At 48.8% G+C, this 19,916-nt stretch overlaps 1 protein-coding gene across 2 annotated transcripts in view; it reads left to right on the top strand.

Moving 5' to 3' along the window:
- Window positions 1-18,592: 18,592 nt before the first annotated feature.
- Window positions 18,593-19,916, top strand: part of VAV3 (vav guanine nucleotide exchange factor 3) — a 164,207-nt gene continuing 162,883 nt past the window's right edge. For both annotated transcript variants that reach the window (XM_082766316.1, XM_082766315.1), the window contains exon 1: window positions 18,593-18,828. In XM_082766316.1, coding sequence (XP_082622442.1) covers window positions 18,616-18,828 — 213 coding nt within the window. In that variant the 5' untranslated portion in view covers window positions 18,593-18,615. The remainder of the gene's footprint in view (window positions 18,829-19,916) is intronic.

The raw sequence follows: 19,916 nt of genomic DNA, 5'->3' as shown, positions 1-19,916 counted from the left end.
TCGGCGGGGAGTGATATGGAACATTGATGTGCCCATGGGATCTACCTGCCCATTAGCAAAAGGACATGAAGAGACTTCAATGGCGGGGCGGTGTTCCTGGCATTATGCTGATGCGCTGCTGTGCGCATTGTACGACATCTGTGCAGAGCCTTGAGCAACAAATGACTAAGTATCATCTGATGTTCTGTTATTAAAAAGTAGGTGAATGTGTGTGCTTCACTGAAAGAAGGAAATGACAAAATGTGGGCGACACACTTGGAAAGAACTCCATTGCAAAACCCTTTTTTCCTCTTCAGGGCAAAGGATTCACTTCTAACAACTTGGTTGCAATAAGCCAAAAATGATAAGAAAGCACAGTCATTTGCTTTTGAGTCCTTTGGAGTTATGATAGTGAGATAGTGACAGAAATTTTATGGGGCATATTTCCAGAGTGAAGTTATGGAGCAGACAGGAGATTCCCTGCTATCTCTAGTGACAATTGGGTCTCTGTATGCAGATATGTGCCCAGCTGCACTCTGAATTTAGAAATCAAGCATCACTCTCAGCAATGACTTTTTAAAACCTTGATTTTTATAACGTAAATCATCTCCTAACGTGACCTTGAGTGAGGCAGATCAATGCAGGACCACTGGAAGCAGCATTCGTTCTCAGCAGGAGCACTGAGTTGGGCAGCCCTGACTATGAACACAGCAGTTGACTTCCACTTCATCCTGGCACTGAGCTCATCCTTTTTCCTCAAGGCCCCTCTCCTCTGCTGCAGGTACCAGGTGAGCCACTGTGGAGGCAGAACTGGGTGCTGGAGGCCTGCAGGGATATTTTGTGTCCTTGGGGGTATTTTGGTTGTTCTTAAGCAGCAGGTTCTTGTGGAGATGCTGCAGACCACCTGGCTGTTTTGTGAGACAAGGTCACAGGGACCCCCTGAGCAGGAATAGGGGTTATGCTTAGATCAGTCCCTAGCATTGTTGGGGCCAAGAGGTTGCAGGCTGAGCTGGGGTGATGTGTCAAGCACAATGCCTGGTAATTGCTCACAAAAGGTTCTTGCTCCAAGAGCTAGTATTTTAAATATGTGCAGGGAGAGGAGAAGCTTTTACATTTTTAATGCTATTGTGATCATGTATTGTGATCACTTCTTTATGACTTCAAATATTCACATGAAAAGCACAGGAAATAACAGAAATGCAAAATAAGCTCGAGAAACTTGATAGCCTGTGCATCACCGTAATTTCCATTATTTCCTGGATTTGCTTAGATCACAAATAGTACAGGAAGTGCTTTTTCTTGTGGTATTTTTGCTTCCCCTCGCAGCAGAGCCAGAGCATTACACAACAACATGAAAATGAGAAAGGGATCTATGCTGCTGATGGCCCAGCTGTGGCGTGCTGGCGTTTGCTGCCTGTGGCAGCCCCCAGCGTGGCTGTTTTGGGCAAGGGCTGGCAGCCACATGGGCTGGCAGCGTCCTGGGCACTGCTGGTGCCACAGGGAAGGGCTGCAGGGAGTAGGATGTGGCAGGGGGCAGGCACAGGGTGAGCACTGACATCACTTCTCCTCTCTCCCCATTATTTGAAGCCTGCAGAGAGGGCACCCAACCAGAGGCGTTGCTTTGAAGCTTTAGGCTAGTTTTACAGTATCTGAACGAATCTACCCGCCTCCCACACATGGCCTAGTGAACACCCAGAGGGGTTTAGCCCGTTCCTCAGGCGTCCATCATCATTTCAAGACATTTGAGGTCTCATTTAGAGAGGTGGATCTCCTGTAACCTTCTTGCAGCCAGCCTGCATGCTGACCAATCGACATTTTGTGGGGTGAGCCAGAGTGTATGCATTAAATCCTACATTAAAGCTCTGCTGATAGCATTATGCTTATTAAATAATACAAACATTTTTCCTGTTTGCCAAACAGTGGGGATCCCTAGTGCACACTGGGGAGGTATGAACTATAAAAGCCTCTATTCTTTTTTAATTAGGCCATATCTAATTAAAATGATTGCCTGCCATTACTAGCATTTATAAAGTATTTTCCAAATCAGCATGACTCATGGGTCTGTACGGAGACAGATTGCACCGCAGCCTATTTGGGATGTGTTTGCCTTTGCCATGCAATTGTCCTTTATCATCACAGGCAGGCAGTGTTTGTCTGAATTATCACGTAGCGTGCGTTGCTAGCCTTCCTGGCCTCCGTGGTTTCTCTTTGTAATGAACTGATTAGCATATTTTGCATACATATGAAATCTGGGTTTGAGATCCAGTCTGGGGCTCTGAACGGACAAGTTAAGGCACAAGTGGAAGCAGGACTGTCTTTAGAAGATGCTGGTGGGGAATTTAACAGATGGAGATGACAGGGTACTTCAGTAGTCAGCTACCGAAATCAATTTGGAGACATTTTCTGCCCTTCTATTACCATGAGTGGGAACAGGAGCCATTGCCTGCCCTTCAAGCGGCCCACTCCAACTCAACCCTGGCTGAAGCAGAGACTGCTTCAGGGCGAAGAGAGGCCCCTGGCCATCACGTGGTTGCCATTGGCCACCTCGTCAGAGCCAAGGCTAGCCAGCACAACCTGCCATAGAGGAGCCGGGCGTTCCTGACAGGGAGAGAGCTGCAGAAAGCCAGCCTGGAGGGATGGGCCGAGGCCGTGGGCCGTGGTGGGCATCGCATCTCACGCAATGGAGAAATTAGGGAGGGGAACGAGCTGCTGGTGTCTGCAGGCAGCCGGGCGAGGGACGTGGCACTGCTGGAGCCAGGATGGCCACCGGTGGCCGTCATGAAGACATAGGGTTCAGAGCAGCACTTCCAAAGGGGTCAGACACCCTTCTCCCGGGAGGTACGCCTGCATCAAAGGATGGCGTGGGATGGAGCAGGATAAGGCCCGTGAGCATCTCTGCTCCCCACGGGAGGCAGGCAGCAGAGCAGGGCTTCAGCTGGGGGTCGGGCAGCTGCTCCCCTTCCCTGCAGACCCTGTGCATTCCCTCCCGTGGGCCCCTTGTCTGTCGGCTCCCGACACGTTGCTGCAGGGCTCTGGGTGCACAAGGTGGTGGGGGTCTGAGGGAAGAGGTGCAAGAGCAGGGTGCTGCATGGGGAGAAGGAACGGCAGTGGGAACTGCTCACTGAGCAAAGGGCTCAGCTCTGCAGGCGGGGAGTTGATGCTGGTGCTGGTGTCAGTGCAAGTTTTGCAATCACACTTGAGCTCCTGCTCTCTTTCGCTTTCACAGCTTGTAATTTTGGTGAGTTTTTCTTCCAAGGGTTATTACAGTATGTGAAACAGAGGTCTTTTGCTATTATTGCTTTTCCTTTAAGTCAATACAGCTGAAGTGATGCGTGAGAAGACAGAATTAGGTTAAAATTAAAATCTTACCATACAAATGTAAGTTTTTAATATAGGCTGCCCATTTGAGATTATTGCATCTTTATTCTGAATGCTGAACCTGATACAGAGTAAGATGTAATAGCTGCTCTGTGATCTGGTAATCTAAAAGGCGGTGTCTTAAAAAATAAGCAGTATTTTCAGCCTTATTTTGTAGGTGAGGAACTGGGACACAGAATCAAATTACTCCAATGTCATGCAGACTAGAAATTAAAATGTGTCTTGAATTTCCAGTTTCATCTTAACCACAAAAACAAATTTTCTCTCTGAGTGGGGTAGTTTGTTCTGGATTTTAGAACATTTCTCAAACAGTCCCAAAATATCTTAAAGCTCTTGCTGTGGGTGCTCAGACAGCTAGCTTTATGGCTGCAGCTTCTTCTTCTCCCATCGCAGATCACAATATAAATTCTCTTGCCTCATGCAGGACAGTCTTGGCAAAGAGTACTTATTTTCTTCACTGTACCTTGAATTGCATTTGCATGCATTATCCAAATACTATGGTACTATTTCTGGTGCTACAACAATAACAAAAACGCCCTCCTTTTTCTCCTGCCAGCAAACACCTTGGTAATTAATGTGAATGCAATTATTTGTCAACTGCCACTTACACGGGCTTTTATGGGTCACTCTTGTGCTCTTTTTCTTTCCCTTTAATTACACGGTAAGGAAAGGAGAAGCTGAGGTTGTACTTGGGACAGGGCTGGCAGCGCCAGCTAACAGGGATGAGCTCTGGAGTCATGTTTTCCTGTTGCAGAAAACAAAACCGGTCAGTGATCTCATCGCGAGGCTGGGTCTTGCTGCCGTGACTGACAGCGCGGTCATCTCGGATCTGCTGCTCGAGCCGAGACCTCGCCAGGACTGTCGTAATGAAGCTGTCGATGAGCCACCTGGGCTGGCATTTCTGCTGTCTCCCACTGGAAGTTAGATTTACCTTCAGATTTAGGAATGCATTAATTGCACCTCTACAGCTGAACACAGCATCCTTGGCAGACTGGGGCATGGACAGCTCTTTTCACCCAGTTATTACAGCAGAAGGCAGGGGGTTAGATTGCCTGGGTTCTATTTCAATTTCAGTAATTTGTTTCTAATTTCTTAATACAACAGCATTACTCTGGGCACCCTAAGTTCTCACAGGGAAAGAAATGGGAGGAGAGTGTTAAAATGAAATGAGCAGATAACAAGTTTATACTCGTTTCTTGTGCTCTTTCCCTCGAGCAATTGCAAGAGACAGGAAATTGAGCTAGACGGCCCTTCGGTCTGATCTGAAAAGGTCATTCGCCTGCTTGCATTTCACAAAAGCGAGCTACCTCACACAGGAGGCAGGGGTAGCACAGCTTCGTCCTGAGCTGAGCATGTGAACCCGCAGAGAACTCACACGCCAAAACACAAAAGCAAACGGAAAACCTGATTGTTTGGTGCAAGCTGGTCTCACCAGTTTTCAGGCTGCCCGAGCACCGTTTCCAGAACGAGCGTGCCCCTGATGGCAGAGGATTTACCTCTCTCTCGGTGCCTGGTGCCCAGGCAGGGCGGTGGGCGCAGCGCTTCCAAAGGCAGGCAGCTCGCCTGGCACCGCTCTGCTGCTTCCCAGCAGCGCTGCAAACACGGAGCTGCCCGAGATCGAGCGGGCTTTGGCAAAACTGAGCCGCATCTGAAAGGGAAACGCTGCCAGAGCAGTTAAATATAGCCATATTCATTATTTCTGGCAGCTCCTGCAGCGTCAATTAAACAAGGATTTACATTCCCCAACGATTTTAGCATAATTTTCACTTTCAATCTTCTTTAAGTCCTAACTATGCAATCTATTAGAAAATGGTTGCTTCCCCAAGTCATTTAAATTAATAGGTAGTAAAAATGAGTAAAAAAAAAAAAGTTTTTGAAATATTTTTTTTCCCTGTAAGAAATCACTTGTATATGTGCTTTTAGCAAGTTCTTTTTAACTGGAATTGCACGTGCTACGTTTAATTTGGTTGCTTTTATTTACTGGCTGTTGGATTCTAGAGCCGCTTTCACCCTAGCTCTTTATTGTTCAGAACTAAGGTAGGAAAAAATGTGCTTTTTTATTGTTTTTGTTTTCCCAAGCCAGGGGCACAGCTGGACCACGGGTGGGTGTTGCTGTGTGACCATCCATTGGCAGTGCCTGAGAAGCACAGCAGCAATTCAGTTTCCTGGAGGCAGACACGAGCTAGGCAGAGGTGCCTTGCTGCGCTCACTTGTTAGTGCCATGGGCACCACAGTGACAACTTTGCAGCAGTGGAGCTGGATTTTCACTTTTGTCCTCATGAATGCTGCAGCTCCCCAGTGTGTCATCGTCACTGCCCTGCACGGGCAGAAGTTGTACCGGTGTTACAGCCAAGCAGTGCCATTGTCTGTGTGTGAAAACCTTGTAAGCAACATTTCCATGGTGGAAAGAAATTGTGTCCAGCACCGGGACTGAAGGGATTTCCGTACTAGCATCCACCAGGGAATTCAGGATGGGGGAGCAAAGAAGGTGTTGAAAGCAAAAGGGCTGCTATGTTGTAGCATCGTTACGTTATACCGACACTGGAAGGTGATGTGGTGATCAATAAACACAGCCGAGGCGGCTCATTCTCCTTCCTTCCACGCGCTGTCTGCACTGAGCTGGCATTAATAGCAGCGAGCTTCCGATCTGGTCGGTGAGGGAAGCACGTCTCTGCAAGCAGGTCCAGCCGTGCAAAGGGCAGAGTAACTGAGCCGATGAGCGAAAGGAGCCCTCGAGCTGGCAGCCCAGTGATAGTGTTTGAGACAGTCTGACAGAGGTCACGGGGCAGAGCAGCACTGCTCCTGCCCCTGACGTTCTGCACTCACAAACACTTGTGTCTGTCAGCATGCCAGGGGAAGGACAGGGCAGCCTTCCTGTGAAAAGCACCGCATCCTATGTACAATTGTACAAAACTTACATCTCCTGTGACTATGCAAAGTGTGTGTCCACAGGTAAAAGCAGGTGTTTCACACTAGCTAATAAACACATTCCCAAGCTGTTACTTCATTGTCGTCTACACTGACCCCCCCAAAATTCACATGGATAATAACATGCTTGTAAAAATGATCACGTTTGAGTCAGTAAAAGGAAAAGGATGCTGTGTGACATTGTAAAGTGCGCATTTGTGTGCTCTCACACCATAATAAACTAAATCTTCAAAGAATTTGTGCTACAGAAATAGTCACAATATCTTAGGAAGGGGCATCACGTGCCTCTCCCCTGCTCACTAAGCACCAACATGCTCCTGGGTTATTTCTTTGTGGAAAATCTACAAACGCAGCACTCGTTTCCTTTGCAGGTATGCCTGCCACCCTTTGTTCTTACACAGCTTCTGCCGGCATCTAATGTGCTGCTATCTCCTGAGGTGCACCTCCTTTATCTTTGTCAATAGATTCACTGAAATCTAGATGGCCGTTTCTTTATGTGCACCACGGGCTTTGCTTCACCAGAGTAGCTCTTGAGGGTGAGAGGCGTGGGCAGCCCGGGAAGCCTGGCTGTGTGCTGGCGTGACCACACTCAGTCCCTGCAGCCCCACAGCCAAAGGGCAGCACCCAGGGACCAGCTACAGCCCCGGCCTGGTCCTGAGGGACAATTGTCCCGACCTTGTGTCCTGCACGTCTCCTCCTGCTGCGGGTTCAGGCCAGGCTGGCAAGCGGCAGCTTGTGTGCGTCCTGGGAAAGGTGTGGGAACCCGCAGGCAACGCGCAGGGGACACCCCGCCAAGGAGGATCTCACTGAGAAACGCTGCCTGTCCACAGCGTGTCCTCCTTCTGTAGAGCTGGGGCATGGCGACGTCGGGAGATTGGCCTTCTGAGAAAGCTGAAGGCAGTCAGCCTGTAAGACAGACGCCAGCATTTCCCCAGGACCCATACAGCTACATGTTATGTGCCTGCGCTGTTCACTCACCTCTACCAGCTGTCTCTTGTTGATCTGGCCGTGCCTTTTTGGGAATGCTGATTGTCAGCGTGGGGATTTCTCTGGAGAAAATTTGCTGTGATTGTAGGACATCAGGAAACCTTTTTTTTTTTTTTTTTTTTTCCTGTGGAAAGATGAGGAAATTTGGCAAACACTGAATAGCATGCTCCGATCATTTGGAAGTGCGACTTTGGGTTTGTTTCCTTTCCCTAAGCTATTTATGCAGCACACGTTTGAAAGCAAGCTGTGAGCATTATGTAAAGAAATCTGCTAGCAGGCAAGCTCCAGGAGGAGATCTAATATCTAATTTCAGGCAGGATCTGGCTGAAAGCAGATCACGGGAGGAATTGTTATACTACCCTGATTGACCCGAACCTGAAGCTTCCCAAGTCACAAAAAATTAGCGTTTAATGCTTGCATTTTCATGCTACATTTCTGCCGTGCTGAAAGGCATTTGCATGCATGGCACCAGACGAAACCCCCACTGTGTGATCTGAAATCATTTTTGTCATCAGCTGAGGAAACCCAGGTGAACATAAGGAGGGGCGAGGAGGCTGGCTGGAGCCTGCCAGCGCATTAATTGCCAGGAACCGGGCTGCCCCGTCCTGCTGCTGGGCTGTGGCGAGGCAGAGGGAGAGGAGAGGGAGAGGAGAGGGGTCTGGTCACATCTGCCCACTGCGGGGAACAGCAGTGAGTTTAAGTTCTGTGTCTCTGGCTGCAAATGCTTCACGTAGCCAGAGGATGAGCTTAACGCGGGGGGTGGGCAGCACGGTGCCCCGATGTCCCCCCGTGTCCTTGGGCTCGCTGCACGCTGCTCAGCTCTCGTGGTCCAGCAAAGTCAAAAGAAGTGAATGGTGAGGGCTGCTACCACCTCCCTCATGTTCACGTTGGCTCTGACGCTGTGAATAATGCATCCCCGCAGGCTGCCGTAGCCATCTCTCACAGCTAATGAAAAGCAACAGTGTCTCGTTTCAAAGAAATCAATATTTTTGCATAAACACTTAATTGTGACCTCAGCTGCGGTAAAGAAATTGGTTGTCCTCACGAGGCGTCCCCTCTCCACCCGGCAGGCAGGACGATCTGTCCCCAGGCTGCAGTTACATCCCCTGAGCCCGGCGGCTGCAGCCGGTGGTGACAAAGCCTCCGATGGCCTGCGCCGTGCCGACAGCTCCACGCTGGGAGCAGACCTGCAGGCTTCGCTGTCCTGCCCGTGGAGACGGGGGGGACTTGTGCTGTCTCCAAATACGCAGAGAATTTGACAACTGCTCGGAGTTTGCCTCAGCACTGGGGCTGGACAAAATTCAGTACTTTGTGCTTTCTCTGAGTGGATGCACTTTGGGAGATTTCTCACAAAGTCGCAGCTTTTATCTACCCTGCTCAGAGCTGGCCCCGAGCTCTTGTCTCTTTGTCCCCTGCTGCTCGCCGTGCGTTGTGCTCGCTCCCCTCCCTGCAGCCAGGCGCCGACCCACTGCTTTGGCATCCCCCTTCGCTTTGGCCTGAGGAGAGCCTTGCAGCGTGTGACAAGTCAGAGGGTAATCCCCTGTGCCTATCTCTGACACCAGCTTTTGCTTCTCAGTTTTTGGAAAGTCCTTTTTGCATCTCACTTACTTCTTTTTTTGCCCAGCTTCTTGGACTCCCAGAGCTCTGGAAGAGCTGCGATGCCCTGCCTTGGAGCTCTCCTGGCCGCGCGCCACTGGGGCTGGGGACAGGCGGCAGGATCCTGTGGGACAGACATGGGGACGGGCGCCCTGAGCCCACATCCACCCGGCCTTACTGAGCAGAGGGTGGGCACACAGGTAGGGTGGCTGTAACCAGGAAGGAGGTTTTCATTCAGCAGCAGGGAGAGCTGGATTTTGCCTCAGACCGATACTTTTACCCATCTGCTTAAAACCTTGCTGTTTCCTAACAGCTGTTTCCAACATGTTTTTAGTTTTTTTCCCCCTTTTAGAGTAATCATTATGTCGATCTTCCAGATTGTTTAAGGTGTCAAATGCAAGCGTGCTGTTCCAATAGCTAACACTTGCTATACGTTTGTGTTTGTTGGGTTGCTGGCTGGTTAGTAAGTTTGTTTTTCTTAGCTGTAATTGCAATCCGTCAGTGGCTTTATAGTCTCACCACAGCGTTATATCTGAGCTTAACTGCATTCCTGTCACTAATCCCAAATGGCCAGTTCTAAAGGGATATAGTGACTTAAACTCACGCCTAGTGTAACTACACAAATTGGCACTTTTCACCAGGGCTGAATGTATCTCAGCATTCAGAGTGCCCCCAGCACACGCAGAGCAGGACAGGGACACAGCGGATGCAGGGCTGAGCAGCCACGGAGCTGCCTGTCCTCGAAGGTGTTGTGGGGATGCGCTCCCCCACCGGCCTCCCACATCCCCTCCTCGGCAGGAAAAACCTCCAAGAAACCCAGAGGAGTCCAAGAAACCCAGAGCTGGGGGAGGTTGCTGAGGGGGAACCGAGATTTCAGTAAAATGCCATGAGCAGCTTATCCTGAAAACGGGGAGAAAGTTCAGACCCTTGCTTTCGCAGGCGCTGAAATTCCAACACAAACTTAAACAAAGACACCTCTTGTACCCCAAGGAGTATTCTGGAGGTCTGGTTAATTCTAAATTAAACAGAAATGCGGGCCTCTTGCATGGGGAATGCTGCAACAGACTCACAGGCTCTACCAGCCTCTCCGGTCCTGCATTTTTGAGAGCTACCCATTGAAAAATGTGACATCCGAAAGGCCGCTGTGGCTCAGCAGTGGGCTAATCCGTTATCTCCTCAAATACCATCCAGCAGTTTGCAGTGAAGACAAGGAAGAGCCTTCAGACTATCACGCTGTGCAATTTCAGGCTGACATCTGCTTAACTCTTTCCCTAAGTGCTCGCAATGACTGGCGGAGAGCAGCAGAGGGGAGCCGCTCCTGGGCACGGCTGCTGGCTCCGGACCCGGCTGCTGCTGCAGGATTTGTATGCAGGGGCAGCAAGAGAAATGCTTTAAAGGGCAGTGAAAGGCCGTGCCAAACGTTTCCAGTGTTATTCCAATCCAGAAAGGGAGCTTTCTCACTTAGATCTGTGCAATCCAACTTTTCCACGCTCTAGTTTTGGAGAAAATTGTGTTAATGTGGTCATACTACTGGTTCTTTATTTTTAATTGCAGAGGAGAATGACGCTGTAAGCATGACATTGTACATGCCCATTTATTTTGTGCCCTTTCCTCTAAAATAAGTGAGTTTCTAAGTTCTCTCTCTTGCCTTTGGCCACCCAGAGGGGTTTCTCAGACTTGGGTTGGGATCTCAGAAACAGAAACTGCAGTCCAAGGCAGCCTTTGGGCAATTGAACAGCAGCCAAATAGGAGGTTATCCTTATCAGCTGTGCTAAAAGGACAACGCATTTCAGTGCCCTGTACTCCTGCCTTTTCAGATTCATGGCAGACTCTTTGCATACTCGCCACCTGCAAATAGCAACTGGAGAATGATCAGATGATTGCCAGCATCATTTGTGCTGTCTCCCACTGCAGGGAATGTCACAACCAGTGAAGGTAAGGGCACTGCTTATCAGTGTGCCACACACAGTGCAGAGTGATGCTGGATCAGTCAGTACAAATCATGTGTAGCAGCATTTGTAACACAAGAAGCATTTGGAGAAAAAACAAACAAAAAAAACCACTTTATTTTTCTATGAAGATGATGTGTTAAGCTAACACCTTTGCCTGCATCTGCCCTTTGGTGCCTCCCTGGGAAAAAGGGAAATAGGGAAAAGCCAACAACTCAAGTGCTGTAATCCTGCCTGTGTTTGTTTCTGAAACTTCATTGTAAATCCAAGGAAGCAGGTGATGTAGCTGCAGATACTTGTGAAAGCAATTAGCAGGTACAACTCTGCAGAATTTGGGCTTGGAGGGAAGGAGAACAGTATGTGATGGTAGCATTGGCTTCTGCTGCAGCTCTGGCAGCTTTTGCAGAGGACTGGTTCCTGCTGGCTGTACCTGTGTCCTTCTGTCGCTTGCTGGCACGTTGCTATTCCTTTGCTTTGTAATAGTTGGCATGGGTTCATCTAATTTGGATATGTAACCTTTTGATATCATATCATGGATTTTTTTAATTGCAATTAAAATTATGCCAAGGTCCCGAGCAACAGGCATCCACGGAGGCTGAGGGAAGTGCTGGTACCCGGGTGCTGCGAGCTTTCCCTGTCTGAGCATTGTGTGCAAGATGCGGTGTCAGAAGAAGGGCTGGCTGCAGGAAATGTGGAAGAACAGAAACAGGAGGAAGGCTCGGTGGTGCCTGGAGAGAGCATTTTCTCAAATTTGTCTACTAAATCAACTCTGCAGTAGACAGAGCTGTTACGCCTCTGTCACTGGGTGGCCATACCTTTGTCTTTGGCTGATGTTTGTATTACCTTGTCATGCTCTTTAAGGCAGCTTGTGTTTCTATGTTATTCCCTGTGCCTTCAGAATAACCTGTGTTGCTCCTTTTGGGGACAGTAATGGACCTTCACTCCTGCCTGAGTCCTGGTGCAGTGCTGAGGGCACTATAGTTTTATAGTGTAATAGTTTTACAGCTTGCCAGGCTTCAGTTGGACTTCAGGTGGGTAAATCCCAAATGCTTGATGTTGGCAGATGCCTGCCACTATTTCTAAGATGGTGAGAGCAGCACGTCGTGGTTCTGATGCTGTTCCACGTGGCAGTCCTGAACTGAAAGCTTTGTTTCTAAATCACCACTTCACATGGATAGCTTTATCTTGAGCAATATTTCTCAGCTGGGGTTGGGGAAGTTTTGATATCAGTGTAGTGGGTGGGACTCCATGGCTGTGAGATAAAAGCCACTTTTTGGCTGGTGTTGGCACCGTGGGAGCGGGGTCTAACACTGATCTTGCGGAAATGGAAGCTCAACACATTCAGAGGCCAGTTTTCAAGATGTGTATCTTGTTCTTGTGGTGGCTTATTCTTCTGAACTGTAGGCCAGGGTTAATGGCATCGATAAGGTGCAGGCCCTGGCCTCGTGCCCTTGTCCCAGGCAGTGCAAATGCAACTCCTAGGGACTGAACGAAGAGCCCCCGAATCCTTCAGCCTCTGCTGATCTGCAGTCTAGCACTGGCCCTGCTTCATTAGACGAGCGATGCCCAAGTACACTCGTTATGAGAGACTAACAAAGTAGGTATCAGTGTGTCCTGAAATATTGATGCTCTTTATTCCTGAGGAGAGACAAGCACAGGAAACATTAGAGGTGAAGCTGCGCTGCCTACTGAAGTGTTTAGAAATACTATGCCTGCTGACATCTCTAAAAATAAATTCTGCAGTTTTGCAGTTAAAAATCATTAATAATTTTGACTTGTGAGCATAAAAGGAAACTTTCATTTGCCAAACATAGATTAGTATGTAAATAAAGGTCTAACACGGTAGGTGGAATAACTGGAATAGTGTCTTTGAGATGATACGTGACTGCCCTATTTACTAGAGCTGTTAGCACAGCATGAGATTAGACTAGTGGTAAATTTTGACTGCAGGATATGAAAAATTCAATTGCCTAATACTGTTAACTTTGAAATAATATTCTATTAGCAATAGAGTTATAAACATTGCTTCAAATATTCTCTCGCTCTTTGAGTAGACATTTCACGCGTGGTGCTTTTCAGATTTTACCCAGCTTTAGGTAGAGATTTCTGTTTTCCTGGATCTTGTTGTATTCAGATGTCTTCCAGCAATTGATGCCTTCATCCAAAGCTGCAGGAAAATCTTTCTGGATTTGGGGTTCTGAATAAACTATGGAAACAAACCAAAACTATTTTTCCTTGCGTTAGGGCTTACTTCCTGGCAATCTGTGCACTCATACCTCAGTTATATGTACCTGAGCACCTTGACCTTTCATAAAAATATCACTTTGTTATCATCTGGGACTGTGAAAAGTACATTTGTCTACATCTCCTGCTATCTTTAGTGAAAAGAGGTGTTTTCACCATCCAGTAACCCTGTCATCTGATCTGATTTTGCATTTAGAAACATCACCAGACTGTTGAGAACAACTTACGGAAGATGAGCAATGGAGGTAAAATAAGGGAAAGCGTAAGAAATGGGAATATTGCTTAGAGGCATCAGTGAAGTCAGAGGAGATTGAGATGGACCTACTAAGACATAGGGGAGGTGACAACTTTCTTTACTGCTTCAAGTTGTTTGGATACTTAAGACACCAGCCTTTTGATATTTTGGTTAAAAATGTTGTGAAGTATTACACAACATATTCTTTTTTTTTCCAACTTTGTTTTCCTTATAGAATTCATGACTGCATGTTGACAGTTACATTCCCCTTTTTTTCAGCTCAAACAGATGATGTATCATTGTTCCTTTTGTATGAATGGCTTTTAGAGAGGTGAAGTTTTGGTTTCTATAAATCAAATATTGTATATTAGGAATAGAACAACAGGTTCTGGGCCCATCGAAATCAAGCTTCTGTTGACTTCAGTGGAAAGCAGATCTCTGGCAGGGGAAGTAGAGTTGAAGGCAATGTCTCCAGATGATTGTTTGGTAGGTAGCTGTCAGGTCTAGGCAGCCCGCGTGACTCCTTTAACACTTCAACACCGACTGGTTTACATGGACCTTCCCTTGCATACTCATAGGTTTCTCAAACTTTCACATGCATTTAGAGTATCCAGGCAATTTTGTAATAAAACCAGTATCTCGGTGTTCATCTGGTGTCAGATGGCACTGACAATTCCTCCTAGTTCATAACTATCTACACGTTTACACATGTTGACTGACTGCATCTTTCAGGTCTCTACTGAAAAGTGAATTCAATACCAGCTCTTGTTCTGCTCAGCTCCACGCATCTCAGCTTATTGTTTTATTTGTTATTGGCTTTTGTTTTCAGCATTTCATTTAGTTTTCAAGTCACTCCGATTCTTTCCATGCAAACTTGAAATGGTCTTTGTAAAGCAATGTGTAGTGCTTTGCTGAAATTCAGATATTGATTTAGAATGCTTGTTTTTCTGAACGTCGCTGATTACTGTAAGACTTCTCATGCTAACACAACTAATTAACAATCAATTAAAAGCAGCCCTGCTTTTCTTTCTGCCACAAAGTTTCCGCAGTAGTTCTGAGGCTGGAGCTGGTCACAGTTGGATACAGCCTGGTGCACCCGGGAGATCCTGATCCACATTCACATTCATTTAAGTGGCAGGCAAATTATTGAAGAGTGCTGGTCAGCGATCTTACCCTCGTTTACTTTTACTGCAAGATGAGCAGGCTACTTAAGAAATGCTGGACTCTGTCCACCTCCTGATTATTCACTTCCAGCCAAAAAGAGCATGGTTCAAGGGAAGCTCCTGGCCAGGAGCCACATTAGCCCGGCGCGTTTTCAAGCAGGATAACGATACAAGCGTCTGGGACAAAGGCTGTATATTTCTGTTCTCTTGCAAACTGCATGTAACTGAATTTTCTTACTAGTATAATTAAGTGGGTCTAATTGAGACATGCTGAGCATGAGCTCAGTGCTGGCTCAGCTGGCACGCCGGCATTTAGTACCCACAAACGAGGGCAGTGCTTCACTTCAGCTTGCCCAGCTTGCTCTGGGTTATTTAAAAATGCACTTGAGCTATCGTCAGAGGACAGGAAAACTTTAAGAGCCAGAAATGATAAAGCTTATAAAACTAATTGAGTTTCTCTCAATAAAGTAACAAGAAAGGAGCTGGAAAGTCGCCACCTTCACCGGATGCAGCACAGGGTAAAGAGTAAAAGCAACAAATGTATGATGTCTCCAGCAAGGAGACAGTTGTCTCTTGGAAGGAGAGAAAAAACATGCACGAGTTCTTTCTGGGTGCATTTTGTTGTACAAATCTTCAGACTTGCTGCTCTTTTAATGGAGTTTTTTTTTTTTATTATTATTTTTATGTAGTTGACTGGAAGTGTTTTGAATGCAGGAATGCAAGTCCTTAATGTTGCTGGTTTTAAGAATCTGAACATGAACTAATTCAGTGAATTGTTTCCTGATGTGTTAAGGTGAGGAGGAAGGTATGTAAAATAACTTGAGCTTTTTTGAGCAATCTGAACTGAGATCTCCATGATAGGTTTGAGCATCAGTCTGTTCTAGTAGAGGGAATGGGCTGAGGTGACTTTTAAACTGGCCCCTCTATCCATCTGGAGCACCCTCCACCTGGGCAATTTTTGGAGTATGAGGAGAAAAACAGGATGCAAATAAGTCAAATTTCCAGTATGTCTTCAGCAGGTGGTTCACCTGAAGTACTTGATATTTTAGCTATGGTGTTGTGGTTTTTGCATATGTTAACAGCAAAAATTGTCAATGTAAAAGTAGCTCTTGGACCCAAACAAATGCAGGATTAATTCAAAAATCAAACACTCTTCAATTGTGGGCAGTGTAGGATGGTGAGGAAGGTTGGGAGAAGTACTACAAAAGGAAAGGGAATGTGTGCCTATCCCTCCACCTAGGTAGAGTGAGCCTCTGTTCTATCAAGGCTGTGCTGACCATGAATTTCACCTGTTTGCCCCTTTGCTCCTTTCAACCATGTAACTTTTGCAGAGAGATGGTTTTCTGGAGTTTATATGGAGACATGGATTCTTCTCCATGTGAGTCTCCAGTAAGTTTCAAGGTGTCATTATGGGTAAGCTAATGCTCAGTGCAGGACAGCCAGACACTTCACACAAATGCGTTTCCTCTGCTTCCGCACAGAAGTGGTTACCTGAGTGATGATTTTTATTATTCCCCTTTCAGTGCGTTCTTGTTGCCATTACTAAGCATGGCCAGCTACATAACCTTAATATATCTGGAGGAATGGCACTTGGTCAATATGTTTTTGTTCCTCTGCTGTGTTTTGTATTTTGAATGTAATTCAGTTCTTACGCTTCAGTATAACAGCCTATGACCTACAAACAATTTAAAACCCCAGAATAGGTTTATAAGGTGTCTGCTTCCACATACTGCTTTTAAAGCCTACAAACTCTAGCGATAGGAAGCTTGGATTAAGGAGTGGTGGATTGCTCCTAATAAACCATGTAAAATGATTTTATCAATTTGATAAACTTGCCTGAAGTGTGCTTTTTTTTTTTTTTTTTTTTTTTTTTTTTTTTTTTTTTCTTTTTTCTGTTTATAAATCAGGATGGTACTTGCTTTTCTGTTTTTCTGCAAAAGCGTCCCAACAGCTTATGCTGCCTTGAGTGTGCTGCTGATCCTGGCTGCAGGCAGCTGATGTGGGGGTGTAGATAATGCAGATGTTTTTCTGTTTATTTTTTTTACTTTGCTGCCTTTTGCGTTGGCTTCAGGATTACAAATGTCCTCAGACTGAGTGGGGATGGCTCCTGGGCACCACCAGATTTTTTTTATTCACGTGCCATTTTGTGTTTAACTTGTCGCGGATTTAAAAAAAAAAAATCTTACTACGAGACAGTGCTTTGCTGTATTCTTGACCAAACTGCTCTGATGTTCATTCAGTTGGGCGGTAATAACCAAGTGATCTCGGGTAGTTAACGTCAGTCCCTTTTGATGTCAGCAAGGAACCGAGTTGTCTCTAATTCTGCCTGGCTGTGGGCGGTGCGGCTCTGTGCCTCCTGTTGATGATTTGGGAGCTCACCCGCTGCCCAAGAGCTGCAGCACAGGCGGGCCTGGCCCAGGGAGCTGTGGGGATCGGGGCATGGGAACTGCAGACACCACCCAAACTGGGGTCACGCTTGGCAGGGTGTGGGTTACTCTGAAGGTTTGAAGCCCAGCTGCACTGCCACTGATACTTTGGATTAAGGATCCCTCTTCTTGCTCACACAAAATCCTCTTACTACTACATTGGGTTTGTGTTGTGCTAAAGGGGTTCCTGCTCTGACCGGCCTGTGTGGAGCAGCGGGGTGAGCTCCCTGTGCCCTGTCAGAGCTGGGGACATCCTGGGGAGCAGGCTGATGGCTCTGTGCCTCCCTAGTGAGGAACCAAACACTCCAAACCAGCCGTTGTGCCTCCTAATTAGCGGCAAGTCACACCTAGCTGATGTGTTGTCTGCTGGGTGACTGCGCAGGTGTCGTGGGTAGGGGACCCACTGGTTCCTGTGCTTCTGGGGGGGAGGCTATGGTGAGGTGGGCAGACCTCCATGCCTGATCCTGGGCTAACCACATGTTCTATGGGGGAAAATCACAGGATCATTAAGGTCGGAAAAGACCTCCAAGACCATGTGGTCCAACCATCACCCTACCACCACTGTCCCCAAAAAGCATGTCCCTAAATGCTACCTCTAACCTTTCCTTGAACACCCCCAGGGACAGTGACACCACCACCTCCCTGGGCAACCTGTCCCAATGCCTGACTGCTCTTTCTGAGAAGAAATGCCTCCTAATTTCCAACCTGAACCTCCCCTGGTGCAACTTGAGGCCATTCCCTCTAGTCCTGTCACTAGTGCTTTGTGAGAAGAGGCTGACCCCCAGCTCCCACAGCTTCCTCTCAGGCAGTTGCAGAGAGCAATGAGGCCTCCCCTGAGCCTCCTCTTCTCCAGACGAAACACCCCCAGTTCCCTCAGCCGCCCCTCACAGGATTTGTGTTCCAGAACCTTTCCCAGCTTCGTAGCCCTCCTCTGGACATACTCCAGGGCCTTGATTCTTGTAGTGAGGGGCCCAAAGCTGAAAAAAGTACTGGAGGTGCAGCCTCCCCAGAGCTGGGTGCAGGGGGCTGATCCCCTCCCTGGCCCTGCTATTCCTGACACAAGCCAGGGTCCTGATGGAAACGCCTGAAGGACAGGGCTGTCGCTCGCAGGAATGGTGAAGCAGCGTTTTAAAACACTGGAAACATGTGGATGGGCTGTTAGGCCTCAGCTTGTGAAATCCATTCCCAGAAATTGTGTATTAATTCTTGGAGAAATTAAGAGCTTTTTGTGGGGTTAGTTTTCTCAGAAAGCACTGTCGGGCTCTTCAGGGAGGAAACACGAAAATGAGGGATAGCTGTGGATAATCACGGCTGTGTCGTGCTGTCGGAAGGTGTTCTCATACTGGATTGTTTTTTCCCTCAGAGCGGCACGTTAATAACACTTCAAGTGTTTTCTGGTTACGAAAAACAGCCTTTTTAACAGAAAAGGGAAGGTGCTTTGTATCCTGCTGACAGGCTCCTTTCGCAGAAGCCGCCCCCGGCGCTGCTGGCGGGGGGCAGCGCTGCCTTTTCCCCCGGGGCTGTGGGGGGAACCTGACCCCGTTGGGGGCCGCTCCCGGCCGCGGCCGAGCCCCGGCGCTGCCCCAGCGCCTCCCGCAGCCCGTGGGGGCGGCGGGGACCGGGGCCGGGTGGGCTCCGCCCGGCGGGGGCGGCACCGGGGCGGAGCGGGGCGGCGGCAGCGGGCCGGCAGCGGGCCGGCAGCGGCGGGGTGGCCGCGGGGCGGCCGCAGCATGGCCGGGATGGAGCCGTGGAAGCAGTGCGGGCAGTGGCTGATCAGCTGCAAGGTGCTGCCGCCCAACCACCGGGTGACCTGGGACACGGCGCAGGTCTTCGACCTGGCGCAGACGCTGCGCGACGGCGTGCTGCTCTGCCAGCTGCTCAACAACCTGCGCGGCCACTCCATCAACCTCAAGGAGATCAACCTGCGCCCGCAGATGTCCCAGGTGCGGCCGGGGAGGGTTTTTTTTTGGGTGTGGGGGGAGCATCCCTGCTTCCTGTCCCCCCCCGATCCCTGGGGGCTGGCCCCGGGCTGTGCGCGCTGGGGGCGGCGGGGACGGGGCTCGGGGCTGCGGCACCGCGGGGGCGGCCTCGGGGCCTCCCCGGCACCGGCGGAGCGGATCCGAGCCGGGGGGCCCTGCCCTGGCTTTGGGCGCACGGAGAGCCCCCGGGGAGCCTCGGTGAGGCAGCAGCGGTGCTGGGTCTGGGTGTCAGGACGGGCATCCCGGCCCCACGGGGAGCTGCTGGGCTTGGGCACACGGGGCTGGTACCCGAGCAGGGCGCTGGGCGTGCAGGGGGTGAGTCTGGGGAGTTCTCACATGCCGTGAGCTGCTCCAGCCCCGGGAGGGAACCAGCGCTCGCTGAACGGTGCCAGAGCCTTGGGTTGTGTCTCTGTTATGGTGAGGCTGCTGCCGAAGTGACCCTTCTTCACCTGAGCTTGCAGAGCTATAATTTCCATATGAACTCTTGGAGGTGGCTTCCTGCCCTGTTCCTAAGGGACAAAAGGTGGCCTCACGGTGTTACCCAGCGTTGTTTGGATAGCTGATTGAATCCGCTGCAGTTCGAGCTTAATGCTCCTTGCCTGGGCCAACATCACTTAATTTTATTTTTGATGAATAAAAGCTGTGCCGGGCTGCTTCTGAGTATCGAAACGTTTTGTCTTCCTTGATTGGAGCAGGTTGAGAATTATTACGGTTCATATCTACTTCTCTGAGCTTGTAGTTGGAGATCTTGGATGATTTATGAGCTCGAACTTGGGCTCTGTATGTGCACAGCATGGACACTGACACTTCCCAGCCCCAACCACTGCTGCCTTGCCCGCTCAGTGCCCGAGGAACCTGCGGTGCTGCCGGCTGCTCTCACTGGGGTGCGTTTCTGCCCTGCGCTGCTTCCACCCTTGCAAACAGGGAGCTGTTGCTGGGTCGAAACCTGTAGTGGCTAAACCTACCCTCCTGTTACATTCATCTTCTGTGAGATCGAGGTTTGTTGGTCTTTGTGAGGTTCTGGGGGGCTTAATGGAAGTCTCTTGGAGGAG

This window comes from Aythya marila (assembly GCF_965140915.1).
Source record: "Aythya marila genome assembly, chromosome: 8".
NCBI classification, from domain to species: domain Eukaryota; kingdom Metazoa; phylum Chordata; class Aves; order Anseriformes; family Anatidae; genus Aythya; species Aythya marila.
This window is presented reverse-complemented; position numbering and strand designations above follow the sequence as displayed.